The 20,149-nt window shown below is 44.1% G+C and overlaps 1 protein-coding gene across 4 annotated transcripts in view; it reads right to left on the reverse strand.

Annotated features, from left to right (window-relative positions):
• Positions 1-20,149, reverse strand: part of Spire1 (spire type actin nucleation factor 1) — a 145,618-nt gene that overhangs the window by 109,881 nt on the left and 15,588 nt on the right. For all 4 annotated transcript variants that reach the window (XM_047526255.1, XM_047526256.1, XM_047526254.1 and 1 more), the window contains exon 2: positions 12,630-12,664. In XM_047526255.1, coding sequence (XP_047382211.1) covers positions 12,630-12,664 — 35 coding nt within the window. The remainder of the gene's footprint in view (positions 1-12,629; positions 12,665-20,149) is intronic.

Consider the following 20,149-nt stretch of genomic DNA (forward strand, 5'->3'; position numbering starts at 1 on the left):
CAGGCTGCGGAGAAGACTCCAATCCAGTCTACTGTGCAAGGTAGGAGAAGAACCCAGAGCTGCGACTGCCACGTAGACCAGTGCGTGCAAGGCCACAGCGCCTGCACAGGACAGGATCCACATCTCTAGCACAGCTGCAGAAGAGCACACCACACCACCAGCAGAGTGAGAGGAGTCCACACCCCAGTGACGCAGGACGTCCTTCCATGGATGTCAGGAACTGAAGAACCACTGCAGCTGTAGGTAAAACTGTGTTTTGCTTTTCTGCACAAGTTCCATATTTTTCATCAAATTTTCAATGAGGTCAGTGACCCCCAAATAGTAAAGAATCCTGCCTTAAGATACGATGTGAGCTGACACAATGTAAACCACAAGATGGCCTCCAGGGTTTGCCACTCCGTGTTTTCTTATGCCACTTACTTCTTCAAATGTGCGCATGCCCACTCTGTGCCAGGCAGTGTAAGTGTTAGAAAGAGCAGGAAATAAACACAAAGTCTGCACACAGGCTCGAGAGGGAGGGGAAGACCTCGGGTCAGGTCAGGTCACTCAGTTGTCAGCTCTCTAGTGGGAGAGTGCACACCCAAGTTCACAGAAGCATTATTCACAACAGCCAAGAAATGGAAGCAAGTCATCGTCCATCACAGGTGAGTGGGTAAACACAGTGCAGCGTACGCACAGAAGGATTAGGACTCAGCCTTCAAAAGGAAGGAGCTGGGCCCCGGGCTGCAGCAAGGAGGGACCCAAGGACGTCGGCCAAGTGAAACCAACAGTGGTGAAGGACAATGCCGCACGAGGCCACTCGGAAATCACCTGGAGTGGCCCACCGGAGGCAGTGCAAGTGGCTGCTGCCAGGGTAGGGCACAGGGAGAAGGGCAGAGAGCTTCAGGTCTGCCAAATGAGAGTCATGGAGTTTCGTGGCACAGCACCCTGGCTGTACTCAACACCAACAAAAAGGACATTTAAAAGGGTTAAGATGGTAAGTACCAGGTGTTTCTTACCAAAAGTTTTAAAAAGCAAACTTTTAGCACCTTACTCATCTGCCAGCAGACCCCAGTGGAGGACCAACTAACCCCCAGACAAGAAACTGACAGCCGGGCAGGGCTCTGAAATACAGTCACAGTCCCTCTCGATCACCAGCTGCTGACACAGGAGATGGCTCGCTGGTTGACTTGTTCCTGGGTGAGAGAGACCTCTGGAGGTTCCCAAGCTCACTCAGGTGAGCACTTACTGCAGACCTGCTGCCTCCCGGCCACACTGCCCTCCTCCTTGAGCCACCCAGACACCCTCCACCACACGCCTTTGGCACTTGCTGTTTCTTCTGCCTGGCTTACTCCCTCAAAAAGAGGCCTCCCCTTCTCAAACAAAACTGAAAAGCAGAATCCACGGGGACCCTCTCTTCTACTCCACCCTGCCCAGTCATGCTCCATTCCTTGATCTTTTACTCTTCTTTACAGCACCTCATGCCATACCATACTTAACAGACACTGGTCTGTGTTACCTATAACACTAGCACGTGAACCACAGGCAAGCAGAGGTGTGGTCAGTTTTGTTCACTGACAAACCTCAAAGCCTAGCAGCAGGTATGCTCCCCTCAAAGAAAGGAAGCTCTCTTTGCAGAAAGAAGGAAAAGAAAGAAGAGGGAGAAGGAAAGAGGGGAGAGAGAAAGGGAGATGAGAAGGGAGAAAGGAGAGAAGAGGGTAGGGTCTGACAAGCCATCTAGGGCTGCTCCCCTGCCTAAAGTCAGCAGATTATTTTCTCCCTTTAATTACCTGATTTGTACACTTAGACTTGCTAATGTTCCCTTTTATTAGTACTACACACATAATTAAAAAAGCTGCCTTACCCTCACACCTGCTGAACAACAGAATAAAAGGTAATTTTGTTGAGACATGAAATGTGCTTTTTACTTAGCTCAAGGTAAGCAAACTTCAGAGAGTATTTCCATTAGCTGGGAAGCCATGCGCTATTCAACACTGGATCTGCAGTGCCCTCTCTACTAGATTCACACAAGAGTAAGCAAGCTTCCTGGCTTCAGCTGCTGAGCGCTCTGTGGCAGCCTCAAGGTGCGTGTGCTCCTTCGCACTCTGACCGCTCATTCCACCACTCATGGGAAGGTTTAACTGCAAATTCTGAACTTCCCTTACCTTTCATGTTTCGCTTTAGAGCTGCTTTCCATCACAACCCTTTTTTTTAATTTTATCTCCCAGCTGAAAATGATGGAGATCTCTACAGAGACTCAATTTTACGGAAATCAACTAAACTATAGTTCTTGAACTGCAGACAGGCCCCTTAGGCCTCCCATGCCCTCATCTAGCAGGGTCCTGGGACACAGCAGCATGCAGCAGTCACTCCTGGCCCGTGAGGGAGAGCAGTGCAAGCCTCCCTCACCATGTCTGTCAACCCAGGGAGGTGCACACAGGCGCGTGCACAGACACACCCCTCCAGGCCTCTTTCAGGGCTTTCTCATTACAAAAGCAAAACACGTTCACTATGAAGTGCAGGAGACACAAGCAAGCTAAAAGAACACGTGGTGTTGTCTCAGAGGCAATCGCTACTGTGATGACGATCACCTCACATGCCCTGGAGCTCACACCCTTTGCATGCTCTGTTTTTAAGAGTGGTTCTTTCAGTACCTACTATTTTGTAACCTGCTTTGTACTGCAATGGACCATCTTTCTACATAACTAATGCTGTTCTTTCCATTTGCTTTTTTTTTTTTTTTTGCGGTGCTGGGGATTGAACCCAGGGCCTTGTACTCGCAAAGCAAGCACTCTACCAACTGAGCTATATCCCCAGCCCTCCATTTGGTTTTAAAAACACTGACTACTGCTGTACCACATTTAGGACATTGAGGCAGATTCTAACTTTCCTCTGTTATAACAGTGCTGTGAATAAATATCTTCCCACTACATTTTTGCACATATTTGTAGTTATTTTCTTTGGAAAAGGCCCTAGAATTACTAGATTAAACCCACATAGATGCATGACATATTCCTCAACTGCTCTCGAGACAGTTAACTGCAATACCTACTCCCAACCCTGCATAAAATAGGTATGTGCTCTGGTAACTGAGTTCCTCTGTGACAAGGTTTTAAGTCAAGACAATGACATTAGAACCACAGTTCTTTTTTTAATCTAATCTCAAATCCTTACAGCAGTCAAGGAATAGGTGGTAATATGTGCAGGTTAGACAAGAAATAGAGGCTCCAAAAGGTCATGAACTGAAAACAAGCAAAACTGAAAATGAGCATCAGTTTTCAGGTCTGTGACAGAGGATACAGAACTACTTCAAGGAAAGGAGCAGACAGTATGCAACAGAGTTCATACTGACTCATCAAGAGCCAAACTGGCAAATCTTCAGGGATCCTGCAAGTTAACTAATTAGGCTGCAGTTGGCCAGGCGGGAGTGTGACTTATACCACAGAAATCCACGTTTGGGTGGTGGTTCTCCTATGACCAGGTTACCAGCATGCCAGATTCAAGTAATGAAGTTGGTCTCACATATTTCCACTAATCTCCTCTTGCCATCGCCATGGCAGGAAGTACTGGCACGATGTCTTTTCTATCCCTGAACAGCTCTGTGCTCCACCGAAGAGGAGTAGCTCAGGTCTATTCCAGTCTTAAATGAGACCTATTTCCAGAATATCCGTCTGCAGGATCAAAAGGGAGCGCACCCCTCCACACCTCCAGCATCTGTACCCTCGTCCTCTCTGCTGTGAGAACATGAGGGGAAGCTGCAGGCTCCCGCTGCCACATAGATCTTCATGGCCTTCCATGAGGCAATGGACTCAAAGACATGACACCAGACAGTGAGCAACAACAGGAGAAGCTGAAACCCTGACTCACCAACGTTAAAACCCAGGGCTTCCATGGACATCATCAAGAAAGCAGAAGGAAAACCCACAGACTGGGAGAAAATATTTACAAATTACAGATCTTACAAGGGCTTGTTTCCACAATGTGAAGAACTCTTAGAACTCAATAATAAAAAGAGAAATAACCCTATTGCAAAAATGGGCAAAGAATTTTAATAGATATTTTTACAAAGAAGATACACGAACGGTCAATAAAGTACACGAAAACATGCCCAACCTCATTTACCACCATGAGAAATGTAAAATGAAACTACATGACATACCATTTCATGCCCTCCAGGATGGCTGGAATCAAACTATCAGATAATAATGGGTGGACAAGGATGTGAGAGACCAGTACCCACACTGCTGGTAGGATCAGGGGATAGAGGTACTTTGGAAAACCATCTTGGAGCAGCCTGAGAGTTCCATGGAGTTCCATGTTTAACCAGAAATTACTCTCCTACATGTACACCCAAGAGTAAAGAAAACACGAGTCAACACAAAACCTTGTGTCTAACAGCATCGTTCAGAACGGCTAAACAGTGGGAACAAATCGAATTCCATCAATAGATATATGGGTAACAAAATGTGCTGTCAACAATACCATGGCATATCCAGCAATCAAATGGTACCAGATACGGACACACCCTCTCACATGGAGGGCACTGAGCACGCTGCCAAGAGTCAGCGACGGATGGGAAGACCACATGCTATGTGAAGTGTCCAGCCTCCATGAAACGTCCAGCATGGGCAAATCTGCACAGACACAGAGTAGGCTCTGTGGGGTGGGGCTGGAAAGGGAAGGCACAGGATACTGGGAACCTCCTGAGGGAGAAGGAAGTCTAAAGTTGACTGCAGCAATAGCTAAACAGTTCCGTAGAGATCCTTGACATTGCTTTTTGGTTAAATGGATAACTTGTATGGTTTGCAAGTTACATCTTTACACAGTTGATAAAAAATTAAGAAATACCATCATCAAAAAAATTAGGTTACAATCTCAAGTAAATTATCTAATTGTACCGACAATGGCATTTTTTAAGCTCCATTTTATGGCATTTGCTAAATGCATAAAATCTCTACCAGACTGAGGGAAGACACCAAGACACGCTGTGTCCAGCAGCAGCCACTCTTGGTCAGTCTCCAGGTAGCTGACCTGTCCATCTCTCACTCTCCAGTCCATCCGAGAATGATCTCCCCAGCACAGGCTGCCACTCCCTAGGTCATCAGTGCATTTCTGCCCCTACTAGGTGAACTGTGACCTTTCCATGAGTCAGCTGCGGTAACTTAAAACTGCACTTGTGTGATCACAGTAACAATTTAAACACAATGCATAAACTGATGATATGTGAATACGCAAATACCCCCCAAAAGAACACAGGCAAACACAACTTAAAGAGTAGGCATCAAAAGAGTGACCCAGATGACCTCAGGCAGAGAGGCTCTTACGCTGAAGAGGTGATGTCCCATCTTAGCATGAGCGGCAGGACCTCACACCAGCTGGTCCTCCCTGCTTCTTCCACAACCCCCCTCACATCCCGATGCTCTCAAAACAGAACAGCACAGCTTACCCTCCAGTCTCCACAGCAGTGTCCTCTGCCTAGAAAGCTCCCTCATGTACCTAGGCCTTTCTCTCAGACTAGTTGGCTGCTTGAAGCCAAGTTTGTCTTTTTATGCAAAAAACCCTGAGGGTGGCACCTGATCCGGCTCAATTTAACATATCGCCATCATACACATGGGAAGAGAGGTCTGGGAGAATACTAAGCAGCCATTGCCCCAAGTGCCAGGGTGAAAAGTCATTTCTACTGTCTTCCTTTACCTTTCGGTGCTGTTTTAGTTTTTACAACTCTACGAAGAATAAAGGTACTTTGAGAAAAAAGAAACAGAAATCTGGCCCAGTCATTGTATAGCGTGTGGTAAAAAACCCTCAAGTTTAATGTTATTAAACACATTTTTTTAAATACATTTAGTTGTAGATCAACACAATACCTTTATTTATTTTTATGTGGTGCTGAGAATCGACCCCAGTGCCTCACACGTGCTAGGCAAACACTCTACCACTGAGCCACAATTCCAGCCGTATTAAACACATTTTAACTTTTCATCAAGATAAGATGATATGGCCCCCCCAATAGGGCAAATTATTAAGAAAATGTTCTACTCCCTTAACCAAATACTTAGAGGTGTTTAAGTTACCTGTAAGAGAAACTTCCATTTACTATATAATAATTATGAGTGATTATAAAATGTTCACTTATGGATAAACATTTTTGGTTATTCTGAGATCCTTTGCCAAAAATAGATAAACGATTATCCTCTGTCTGGGATATAGTAAAAGTCATACAAAAAAACACTACTTGTATAAACTGAATAATGTGGTCACATCAGGTCTCCCACTGGCCACTGAGGCAGGCAGGCACCTTTGGGCAAAGCTGCTTCCCTTGGTAAGACTGTCCTTTCTTTTCATTTCAGTCCAAGCTCCTGGAGGACACCTTCAGGACCAGTCGGGATCACTGGAGCACTCCCACTTTTCTTTCTGGGACCCATGGACAACATGCCTGGAGTACTCCTGTCTGCCATCCTTCCATGTGACCATGTGCTCCCTGTCGCTGAGCTGTGCAAGTCCAGGAACCTCTGCCACCTTTACGTTCCTGAATTGTAACCTCGAACTGAGCATGCTCAGAAATGTGGTTCCCCAATGTGCTTTCCTGTGTGCACACATGCAGGCTTGCCAAACAAATACCCACGCTCCTTCCTTTGGGAACAGCATACCTGTTACAGGTGATCTTTCCCCACTACTGCCTCCCAGCTGGCACCAAGATATGACCCCACTGTCTTTGTTTACACCCTGACATAGACATCTATCTCCGACCACTGTCACCCAGATAGGCCACTGCAGTAGTGAATACTGTCTGGGTTGGGGAGGGGAGAGTAGATTCCAAGTGTTCCAGGTCACTATCACAATGCCCGTCTGTGTCTACAGGAAATCTGAGAAGACTGTCTATTTAGCACACCAGTACCCCTCTACCAATCTATGAGAATGCTCATAGAGAAGGGACAATCAGAAGTGGCAACTGACATATAAAAGCAATTTCGTCTAAGGAAACACACACCAATTTCCAAATGATATAAGTTAACATCAACCAAATGGCCACATGAATGCTAGCACACCTGGGGGTTTTCATTTAAAAAAAAAAACAAAAAAAAAACAGGAAGTAGAATGTAAGCATTCCCTCCCACTCCTCTTAGCCTGCAGACCAAGCAGAATGGAGAATGTGATGTTACCAGGAGTTTACAGAATTTATTTTTCTAATCTTTTTGGATAAGGCATATCATCATTTTAACTTCTTATGGTGCAATTCCATTTATCAACTGTTCAACTTAATTTAAGACAAACAAAGCCTTGTGCTAAAAAGAGCAGACTCAATACCAATTCTTCCTCTGTTTCTGCTAACTATTCCAAGATTTATTTTGTATCAAATATTATTTTAACAGTCACATAGTATGCCCCATGCCTGTCATCCCAGCAGCTCAGGAGGCTGAAGCAAGAGGATCATGAGTTCAAAACCAGCCTCAATGACTTAACAAGTTTCTATATAACTTAGTGAGACTCTGTCTCTAAATAAAACATAAAAAGGGCTGGGGATGTGGTTCAGTGGTTAAGTGCCCCTGGGTTCAATTCCTAGTACCAGAAAAAAGTCACATAAAAGCCTCATCCAAGCAGCTCAAGTTGTACACACGCAGATATTTTACAAAAGAATATCATGCACTTCTTTCAGGTTTGATTTTTCAGCAGCTTATAAAACTAACTAAGGGTGATCCAATGTCAAAAGAAACAGTATGCATGGAGGCCAGAGTGCAATGGGCAGATCAAGTCAGAGACAAAGTGGACATTTTAAAACGTCACATTCTGCATCAAAGCAGCAACTCCCATGTGCTACCTTTAGGCTGTACAGGAGACCAAAATAATTCATATAGTCCAGTTTGGGGTAAAAACTATCCACAACCAGAATGGAGTAAGTCCCAGACACTATCTCTGATGTATTTCTTGGCTCATTCCCAAGATATCTGGGTTTTCCCCAAAGCAGATTAATTCTAGGTCCAACTTCCCAGGAGATTCTAATATACAGGACAGTTCTTGAATCATTCTTGAGTAACTCAGAAGCAGCGCACTGCACAAATCCGTACCCACCTAACCTGTGAGTTAAAGGCCCACAGACTGCACTATGCCTTCTCTGGTTGATTACATGGAGCAAGAGCATGTCCTTGGCCAAGGCACACACAGGGTGAGGAAATGCAGGCCACACAGTGCTCCAATCAGAGCCCTAATTACCAGCACAATGCAGATGCCCACGCTGCACACACACACATACACACAGGCTGGGCAAAGGAAAGCAGGGGAAGACAAGAGCAGTTCTGCAACTCACTTAGCCTCTCCATACCTTAGCTCTCGTCTTTAAGATAATAACAGTGCCCATCTCATAAATTTGTTACAAGAATGTTTCTAACAGTGCCTAGCATAGAGAAAGATCTAAAGTGTTTTTAAAAGATGCATGTAAAAATGAAACAAAATACTTATGCATAGCATATATAAACTCTACTTTTAAGATATAACCATAAATTTTTTAAATAGTTTCCTTCTGTAAAGTTTAAACTTTTCTGCTATGAAGCAGATTAAACTCAGTTCTATTGAAAGTTCACTTAAATCAGCTCTATCAAGATTACAGTAATGATAAAAGTTAATTTAACTTTATGTAATACGTTAACCTATTCCACTTAAAATATAGCTAATCTACCAAGGGAACAGCAGGGTTGTTCTAGTTATTCATTTAACCTTCTTTCCTATTAAAGGGAAAGGCCTCTGAATGCTACATAATTAGTGGTGGCTAATGGAAGACAGGTGTGTAAAGAAATCTGGAAAACTTTTTAAAAAACAAAAGTCTCAGTTAAAATACTTGAAAATTCAAATAAGTTACATCTTTAGTACTCTACAATTTTTCTTCAGAGTTTATGATCCATAAAAACTATTTAAATAATGGCAGAAGGAAAAACTTGCACACTAGGGGTAAGAGCTGCCCCTACTCTGCGTCAGAACTGCTTCCCTGGCAGGCAGGCCAAGTACAGGTCAGTCACTCCCAGTTTATAAGTCACCAGCCTGCGCTATGCACGTCTGCAGGGAGGGAGGAGCAAGGGCCACTATTCAGATCACACGTCCTCCTCAGAGTTGCAAGGACAGCAGGCACATCAGAGGTCACCAGAAGCTTGGAGAAAGAGAACTGGGGGCTCTTAGGGGGATATGTGGGGATGATGGAACTTGATTTAACTGTATGTAAAAATGGGGTATGGGGAAAAAGTCGGGAAATTTAATTGCTTATTAAAAAAAATGTTTAAAGGGAATATGTCAGGCTGGGGATATAGTGCAGTTGGTAGAGTGGTTGGGCCCTGGGTTCAATCTCCTGCACAGAAAAAAATTAAATAAATAAATGAAAAGGAAATATGTCCTTAAAAAGAAGTCATATGAAAGATTTCCCTTTACAAGTTCAAATACTGGAAAATGAGAGTATAATCCAGTGCGCTAAAACATTCCTCCAGTGGGCTGGGGTGTGGCTCTGTGGCAGAGCACCCCTCACTGCCACCACCAGCCAAGCACATACAAGGCCCTGGGTTCCATCCCCAGTACTGCCAAAAAAAAATCCAAACCATGACAAATGTGGCAAAATGCTTGATTTCAATAAACATTAGCTAATCTTAAAGCAAAACATCTTGTAAAGTTAACTGAGTGCCTGTGTAGTCTCCTTGCTTTCTCTAAACTCAAATTTTACTTTAGCTTCTACGAATGTGGGAAAAATATTAAAAAGTGAATTATAAGTAAAACTAGAAATAATTCCTAACATTATTTTTATGTACCACAAAAACTACTAAAACACAGTTGGACACTTGAATTGAGTTGTCCATTTCAACTATGCTGTCTTGATGAGGGTCCTAAAGCCCCAGAGAGACACAGGGATTCGGTTTCACCAGCGGGTTGCTCGAAGAGCAGGCCCTTCTCTGCCTCCAGGAAACCCCCTTCCCCAAAGAGCAGTCAGGGCTGCGCTCCTAGGCCGGCTGCTGGGGCTCCGCCCTCGGCTCCGCTTGCCACCAGGAGGAACTCAAGGGCCCGGCCACCCTCCAACAGCAAGCCTGCCGCAAGCACAGCAGCTGCACCTCTTTCCTCACTAGAAAACAACTTGGGAGCCCCGAGGGCCCTGCAGTGCCTCAGGGCAGAGGCCACTGGCCAGAATTTGCAGGACGCATCCTGGCTCTCCTGGCCACAGGAAGGGTTGGTTCCCTCTCTGCTCCCACATTCCTGTTCCTCAGGAAGAGACCCTCTGCAAGGGCACATTACCCAGCAGCTGTCATACCTTTTGGTTTTAAAAGCACTTTTTTAAATATATTTTTTTAGTTGTTGATGGACCTTTATTTTTATTTATTTATATGCAGAGCTAAGAATCGAACCCAGTGCCTCACACATGCTCAGCGAGTGCTCTACCACTGAACCACAGCCCCAGTCCTAGAAACTCTTTATGCTCTACAAGAATCACCAAGGACTCCAGAGAGCTTCTGTTCAGGCAGGTTATGATCTACCAACCTTTGCTGTGTTAGAATTCAAAACAAATTTTAAAAATATCATCAGTTCATTTAAACCCCACAACATATAAATAATTTTCATTTTTTAAAAAACTATATTTTCCAAAAAGCAAAAAGGGCTACACTGTTCTACATTTTTGCAAAACTCTCTGATGCTGGGCTGACAGCCAGGCAAGGGGGCCTCGGGTCTGCTCCTGCAGCCAGCGCAGCCAGCGCAGCCGCCACGGCCACCCCAAATCATAGTCACTGGAAACCCATGGCACGCTCTCGAGAGAGGGAAGAAGAAAGGCAAACAATGTCCTAGGAGTACTCTGAAAGTGGTTCTAATCCTGCAGATTCCCAGAAAGGGCCTCAGGGACCCCTGGTCCTGCTCCCACCAAGCTCCTCCCACCCACTCTGGGGGCTGCTTGGTCAGGTACTCGGCTCCACCTGGACCTCAGTCTCACCATCTCCTGGCCCACCTCCCCTGACCACCAAAGGCACATCTTCCCTAATCTAAAACCAACCCAAGAACACAAAACTCCCTCTTGCACTGTCTCCTCTCAGGTTCCCAAACTTCTTAAAAATGTAGTTCCTACTGCCTTGCCACTCCTCCTTGTGAGTATTTTAATTATCAAAGTAATATACAGAGGCATTCAGCTTTTTTAAAAAAAAATTCACACAATACAACCATCCACAATCTCAATCTCCTCTCCAGAGGTAACTGTCACCACTACAAAGTTACCCAGAACCTACTTTTTAAACCAGATTGAACTTTTCATTTTCCTATAATTTGCCCCCTTCAAACAGTTATTTTAAAAATTCTGCTTAGTAAATTTTTAAAAAATTCTTCTGGTGACCTAATTTATGGATCACAGGAAGAGGGCTACCAATTAGGAGCCAAGAAGAGTGGATGCTCCTGTGCAAAGGCACCATCGTTACAGCCAGCTGATCCTGTGGCAATGTAACAGAGCGCAGGAGACCAGGTACGGTGCCTGGGAGGGTGCCTGGCTCGGGGGCGCCACACCTCATCACCAAGAGCTGAGGAGGGCCAGGAACGCCATGGTCTTCACTGTGACAGTGCCCTCAGGCTTATGAAGCATTTGTACATGTAAGACCACGACCCTAGGAAGTTACTAGGGACCGTCATTAACGTTTTACAGGTAAGAGACACAAAATTCTGAGAGAAAAAATGGCTTGCTCAAAATGGTACAGAGCTAGAAAGACGCACGCCTAGAAACCAGATAAAACCTCCATCCTGACTCAAGTCCAGTCCCACTCCTTACACTGGATGGTGCCTCAAAAACCCTAGCAATATAAAAACACTAAGTTACCTATTTTAAGAACTAATTTGGAAAAAAATAAATGATCTCAAGTTATTTCAAAGTTGAAGAGAAAAAACAAAAATCATTTTTGCTTTTTATTACATAATATAATCCCTTGGGAAGCTTGCATTTTGCTTAAGTTAAAATTTACTAAAACCTACATCAATTATGCAGAGGCATTATAAAATCAAAAACACGATTTCTTAAATCCTTTATTTATGCATCCCCATGAACAAGTACCCGACGCTGCACCCCACGAGGGTGGAAAGAGTGTCACACGGTGCAGTCCCAGTGCTGCAGTGCAGCCCGGCATCCCAGGGACACACGGAAACACCTCAAACTTCACAACCACAGTTCTGAACATTATTTAAATGATTAGAAAGTAATCCATCTACCTGTGTGAACAATGCAGCATTTGACTTCTCATTACTCTTACTAGAACACTGTTTCTGAGTCCCTATTTGTTCCTACACTCAGCCCCACAGAGTCCAACACGTTTAAGTGATGTTTTTATCACAACGCACTAGACTGGGTTATTAAAAAATAAATAAATGAAACTTAAGCTAATTTTTATTCAGAGATCTGGATCTTAACTAACTCAATCCCACAAATAATATGACAAAAACAATTTTAAACTAAGATTAAGTTACTCTTTATAATATACCCTGACACGATAAACATGTAGACAAGGTAACTAATTTCTCCTCACTTTTTATTCTTTAGTATACATGGTTTATACCTGTTCCCAATATATTCTGAAGAGAAAAACAAGAAAAACAGTTCAGTACTAAGTCAAAACAGGACAGCAAAGTAGCTTTATTCAAAATACTTGAGCGTCTCTTACCTCTGTTTCTGTACAATGTGAATTTCCCAATTTACCTGTAATAAAAATGCAAAAAGTTACTTTCAAAGCATTTTAGATTTTTAAATCATTGATGAATATATGAGCTACTCTGACCATGACTTCATTATATCTATAAAAATATCTATGCAAATGAAAAGTGCCAGAATGACCAATTTTCTAGATCTTGCTCTAATAGTCAAGTTTAAATGGGCCCATCAGAAAACAATAAAGAAAAAGATGGGAGAATATGCTTAATTGTAATAATATCTAAAACATACACATATTTAATATGCATTCATACCAATTAGTCAAAAAGAAAAATAAAAATGCTTTCAAATTCTGCTTTCTTTTTTAAATATCTTAAAATATTTTAAACACATTTTAAACATACCTTAAGAAAACTTTAAAGATTCTTGGGCTTTTCCCCCAATATATTTCTATTTTAAAGGTACAGTGATCACTTCAATGTAAACAGAAACATTTCAAATTCATGTTTTCTTTAACACACGTGGTTTTTCTTCTTTAATATATGATTATATAGCACATCATGAATTTAGTAATTCTTTCAACAGAGGACCACCTAAAGAATAACCAGCATTGCACAGGACCTGACTATACCAACATGGTGTCATCTGTCACCACAGAGACATGAGCCAAGGAACACATGTGGTCATACATTTCTATCAATGTGGGTGGTGAAAACACTAAAAATAAAAGCAGCTATTCTAAAGGAGAACCATGCATCAAGTCATTTCAACAAGAACAGGCAACGCCTTCATGTTGGGCACTGGAAAATTTAATGGTTCAAACTTCATCCTCTCAAGGTCACCTGTCATTTGCTGGTGCTGCTCTTCGCCTTCCAAGTGCCCCCACTAACTCCACTCCTTCCCCACCCGCGCCTCATCCAGCCTACTCCATGACAATGGTCCCCTCTGTCTTGGGGCTTCATTTTTTCATGCTTAATGAATTCACATGCCTGAGAGTCTATGATGGCACCACCAAAGGAATATCATGAGCCATGGTTTCGCAGACCACCCAGCTCTCAAAACAAAAACTGAGAGGAGCCCACAATTCCCATCACTAATGACCCTGATATAAAAACACCAGCTGCAGGGCTGGGGGTACAGCTCAGTTGGTAGAGTGCTTTACTCACAAGCACAAGGCCCTGGGTTCAATCCCCAGTACTGCAAAAAAAAAAAAAAAAAAAAAAACACCAGTTGCAGGTGAGGTCAGAAAACAAGGGATCCTGGGTCCTGCAAATTAAAACATACATATATGCAATAAGCAAATAAAGACTATGTGACTATATATAATGAGCTAAATAAACGAGGCTTTTAGTAGGGTTTGCTAAATATGACATTTATGTATTTGTTTTATAAAATTATTAGTATGTGATTCTATGTATCACTAGACTTTATTTATTTACATATTCACATACAGCTGATTGTCAAACCATTAATGCTTTGAGTAGATTAGTTATACTAAACTCCTACAGAAGTGGTAATGAATATAGCAAAGTACTGTTGAATGGAAGCAGCCCAGAAAAGGGGGCAGACTGCTTCTCTGTGAACATTTGCTAAGGCCTATTCTGCACCAGGGGAGAGGCCACCCCAAACTGTAACAGAGGACAGAGTAACCTCCAAGAGTAAGACTGTGGATGTGTAGCTTCAGCAGGACAGATTCTTAAGGTAAAGAGAACTGCAAAGAAATCTGGACCTTTCTGGTAGTGGGTTGCTGCTGGTGGTAGTACTAATGAAAACCATGAAACTATTTTGCATGTACTAAAGCACTGAGCAAACGAGTTGATGCACTGGAGGCGGGAGGACAATTCTGTGGGGAAGGAAAACACAAGTCTGCGTGGGAAGGAGGGGCAGAGCTCCGTGGGCCACTGGAACTAGAGGCATTTCTCAATGCCACCCCATTCCAGGCACACATTCTGCAAGGGCATACCTATGCCCACTCCCCTCAGTGGACCAGGACCCCTCGGGAGTTGGCCAACTCTGGACCAGGCCAGGGAAATGGTCAAATAAGCCTAAAACATCTTTGCACCAGAACATAACAAGAAAGATAATGTCAAAAGGGCATTTCATTCTATGAAAGAGATTCTTTTCAAGATCTGTTTACAAAACTGAAAACGCCTTCCTGTAAGAATACCAAGAATTCTTACGGGAGTGTGCAACTGCCCTTGGTTATCCAGCGTGAGCCGGTGAGTCCCTCCTGAGAATGTGCCAACGTCATGAGTATGAAGTGCCTGACCGCCTACACCAGTCTACCACCAAGTCGTCGCCCAGACGCTGACCTAGGAATCAGAAAACCCAATCACATGACATCAGAGCTTAGGACCTTGGAAATGATCTTGCCCAATTCACTCATTTTATAGATGAGTAATCCGAAAGGCTGCAGAGCCAAATGACTTGCACATGACGACACACAGTGGGTGGCAGGCCCAGAGGACCGCCAGGCCCTCACCTGCCTGTGTGCCGGTGGGGTGCCTCACCACTCTCCACCACTCCCACTTCCAAGAGCCAGTGGGATCAGAGGGAATCACAGGGGTGCTGGCTGTTGTGGGGAGAGGGGGAGACCATCACTCTCACACCATCCCAAGTTGGAAACTTCCAGTCTGGCACCAACGGGTTTTCACTTGACAACTTCTGTGCCTTTCTTCAAGGACTGGGAGCTGTGGCATACAAGCAGATCTCAGCATCCCTCCAGAACCTAGAAATCCTACGAGCTCATCTGTGCCACCTGCAGTGGCCCATGCTGATGCAAGGCCTTCCCAGGGAGTTGGGTTATAAACACAGTGAAGCAGACCTTTCAATTAAACACAAAGCAAGCTGAGTTTAGGACAGATTAACTATGGGACAACATAAAGTGGCATTTAATCGTCACGTTTTCAAAATATTTCCAAATTATCAAGAAGCACTTACACACTAATAAGAAGGACAATTTGCACAAGAAGACAGTAGTTCAGCTCAGTGTTTCTCAACAGGAATAGGCAGGGCTGCATTTTAAACCCTTCTTTTTAACTCATCTAAAAGATCGACTCTGCTCTTAAGCTTTCCCAGATGAGCCCCTCAAGGTCCAGAAAACATAACACCCTGTGTCTCACTATAAACTGATATGGAAGGGTTTTAAGAAACACACAGGTCCTGGTATAAGACATCCATCATAACTCACCAGGACAACACCATCATCTCTAGTAGCAGTTTATTCATTTATTTATTTATTTTTTTTAGTTGTAGATGGACACAATACCATTGTTTATTTTATTAATTTATTCATTCTTATGTGGTGCTGAGTATTGAACCCAGTACCTCACACATGCTAGGCAAGCGCTCTACCACTGAGCTATAACTGCAGCCCCATCTAGCATGCATCTTAAATCTTCAGTGCTGACCCTCAGGCAGCTGTGCTCAGCAATTCTGCACATGTCATTTCCATGAGTGGCACAATAGGCCACTGGGCAGTGGTATTAGGATTATACCTCAGCACTTTATTCACTTCCCTCAGTGGAGCCACAGATTCCTAGGAACCACACAACTCTGACACAATATAAGGCACAGTTTCAGAAAATATCCTGAAGTTTTCATGTGGATGAACAGTATTTCTGAGTTAAGAGCTGGAGCAGAAACCTCCCACATGCCTGAATTATCATGCCGGCACACTATCCTCAGGATTCAACTGCTGAGTAAGCAGAAGGCAAACTATACCCCCAGAGACACAGAATTCCTGAACTTTTTAGGACAAATAAATGATTCTCTGAATTATTCTCAAATATTTTCCTCTGTGACCAAACTGGACAACATTCAGGTCCAAATATGTGAACACATATGGTTTATCATGACAAAACTGAGAGATACCTCCTGCCTGCTTGCTCCCCAACTGTCCATTTACAAAATACCTACTAAGTACTACTGATGATCAGGAGCACTGACGACATGTAGTGAACAAGCTGGACACGGCCCTTGCCCCATGGTGTTTACATTTAATACCACAGACCAAAAAAGAGAATAAAAAAAGTCATCAAGTAAAATAATCACAACTAGTGATAACTGCTATTACAGACACAAAAGGGAGAGAAAGAACAAGAGAAGTGACGCCCCTTGCAGTGGCCAGGTAAGACTCTTTGAGAAGATAGAGATCTTGAAGCTGGGAACAACTGACTGCAGGCTGAAGAAGAACCAGAAGACAGCGGGTGGGTACACAGACGGTCAGAAAGGACAAGGGAGGAGCGGGGAGCGGGATACTGGGCCTGTGGGGAGGCTCGGGGCATGAGGTGCCACTTGAGCACAAGAGGAGGCTCCTGCGGGACCAACGCAGGTGAGCTGCTCCAGGTGTGTTCCAGGTCGGCACTGGTGCCATCTGCAGAAGCACTGAGGGGGCAGAATGAGAGCACCAAACAGCAAGGAGGTGAGGCATGGTCCTCGGTGCAGGGGCAGCCAAGCCCAGGGAGGTAGGCATGAGGCCAGGAAGGAGAGGATTCAGAGGGAATGTGGAGGCAGAGCCCATAGGACTTGCCAAGGGACTCAACAGGTGAGAAGAAAGAATGATCCCCGGAACATGCTCCCTGTTTTCAAGACAGCATTCCCTAAGAAGTCTTAGATCGACAGCAGCACTCTTAAAGAAGACTGAGGTTTTTATTAAAAGGAAGCATAGTGGGGCTGGGGCTGAAGATCAGCAGCAGAACACTTGCCTAACACATGTGAAGCACTGGGTTCAATCCTCAGCAGCACCACATAAAAATTTTTTTTAAATATCCTGTCCTTTTTTTAACAAAAAAAAAAATTTAAAAGAAGGAAGCATACTAACTATGCTTGGGAGCTGCTACATTATTACAGAAAAAAACAGTTCTGAACAGTTAACCTCTGCAGCCTCATCACACCTGAACTTCTACGACTTCCAAAACATGGAATCCATAAGCAGCACCTACTAGTTCCCTGTTAATACAGCAAAACAAGGATGGTGAACCTGTGTTCATTAAGTCCAACTCAACAGTCACCTAAGTTATGCCTTGACACAAGAAAGAGCCAAATGCAGGACACCTTCACCTGGGCTGTAAATGATCAATCACTTTCCTCTGTGTCCCACAACTTCACTAGTAAAGATGCTCAAAGACCAGTAAGGATTTAGAATCTAAACCTGGAGGGGAACTTGGTATGCTTGCTAACCAAGTAAAGATTACATATTTCATCAAGGTCCAGGATATCAGGAATAACAAAATAAAACGTAACCTCCTGTGGCCCTGACAGCCCTTGAGCTAATGTGTTCTCTTCTCCACAGCTTTTGGTGTTCAAGCCAGACTTGGTCATCTTGCGAGCTGTGTGGTTGATGATCAAAACAATCCTCAGAGGACACTATCAACTGGACCCTCAGCATATCTCTTATCAGCTGTGATATGACTTCAAAAAAGTTTTTGGTTTTCCTGTCTACAAAAAAGGGAGTAACACCTACCTCACGAGGCTGATATGAAAATCAAATTAAAAAATAAACCTAGTAAAGGGTCCTGTGGGCACCTCATGGAGGCTCAGGAACGGTGGCTGTGGACGCCACAATCCTGCAAAAGACGCAGGACACCTGCAGACAGGACCTAAGGAAAACTGGCACACAATGTAACAACATGCCTTTTTGGTGCAGGGGGGTGCTGGGGATGGAACACAAGAGGGGGTTAACCACTGAGTCACGTCCCACAGCTTTTTCTTCTTTCTTTCAAGACAGGGTCTCAAAAGGTTTCTCAGGGCCTCCCTACGTTGGCTGCCTCATCCTGAGCTGCTGCAATTCCAGGTGTGCAACAACATGCCTGGCTCAAAAAGGTCTTGGTTACGCTCCAGAAAGGCTTGTGATGAAAAGTTCTATCGAAAAACAATATAAATTTTTATGTTTAGGAATACCGCGTGTAAAGAGGTAAAGATTTTGAAATACAAAGAACTGCTCTATCCTATGAAGATTCTGAAATTCAACTCATTTTTATACTTGTCCCCTGAATCTTTAAAACCCACAACTGTGCGCTCTACACCTCTCCCCAAGGCCTCCTGACACGCTGTCACACCTCTCTTCAGGGACCAGTGTTCGAGGTAATGACATCAGATGGTCCAACACTGGAGCTGAGTAAAGGCTCAAGGCAGAGTGGTAGGAAAGAAGGTGTCATCTGTCATTGCTCCAAACTAAAACCAGCAGCCTGGAAATTAAGTAATGTAATCAGCCCACTAATAAGGACTGGCAGGCTGAGCAACGGCCCCTCAAGTGTCCACGTCCTCACCCCAGCCTCCGTGAGCGTGTTACGTCACAAAGCAAAGGGCACTGCAGGCCTGAGTAGTCAAGGAACTTGAGATGGGAACACTCCCAGGTGACCCAAAGGCATCAGGCTCAGAATCAGAGGAGAAGGACAGCCAGGAGCCAAAAGGAAGGGACCCAAGGGAAGGCAGGAGGCCATCAGAAGCTGGAAAAGGAAAGATGGATTCTCCCTAGAACCCAGAGGGAACGCAGCCTGCCAAGGCCTAGATTTGCGTTCTTATTTTCAGACTTCTGATTGCCAGAACTGTAAGATAATAATTTTGTTGTTTTTAAGTCGCAAACTTTGTGGTGATTTTTTTACAGAAAACCAAGACATGGACCATCAAAGCAAAAGGACATCCCCTCTCCATTACAAACACAACCCTGGACACCGTGCACACTCCACTAACCCTAGAGAGGAAGTCCTGGGTGAGATGTCAGCCACAGTTCCCCACACAATTCACAGGACACAGACAGCAGAGCGAGGCCTCAGCATCACTTTTTAGGTGATCCAGGGGGACTTCTTCCTAAACTTAAGGCTTCTCTCTAGGGAGATGACTCAAAAAGATTCTTCTCTTCCACACTAGCTACCCATCAACAGGCTGCCTGATCTCTCCAGGATCTGGTACGACTTAAGCCCTCGCCATGCCTGGGCCCTAAGTACAAAGACCACCCAATTTCTTTCTTTTTTAAGTTATAGATTAACACAATACATTTGTTTTATTTATTTATTTTTATGTGGTGCTGAGGATCAAACCCAGTGCCTCACGTATGCTAGGCAAGTGTTCTGCCACTGAGCAACAGCCCCAGCCCCCACCCAATTTCTTCAAGGTCCAAGAGTCTGCTACTTTTGCATTACTAGCCTGGAAGCAGAAAAATCACTGACATTTCTGAAGACAGGGCTGGCAAGGAGCCTCAGTTCTCCTCTGTCTCTGCCTTCCCTTGCCTTTCCACTGTCTCCACCATGGCTTCTCCCTGGCTGTGCAGTTTGTGCACACCCAGGGGTCCTGTCCTACCTTGCAAGTGCTTCTTCCAAAACTGACGGCACTCTGAGAGAGATTCTGGTTATTATGACTTTTTCCATCTCCTAACACTAAACACCTCTAGTTGAAAACTTCATGAAGATGCTCTGACCATCATTTTTACAAGGATCCCCATCTTACGGGAAATGCTGTGAACACTGGGACTGTTCTGAACACCTCTGCCAAAGACATATTAAAAAGACAAGAGGTATCTGTCCAAACTTCCCT

This window comes from Sciurus carolinensis, chromosome 15 (assembly GCF_902686445.1).
Source record: "Sciurus carolinensis chromosome 15, mSciCar1.2, whole genome shotgun sequence".
In the NCBI taxonomy this organism is placed as follows: domain Eukaryota; kingdom Metazoa; phylum Chordata; class Mammalia; order Rodentia; family Sciuridae; genus Sciurus; species Sciurus carolinensis.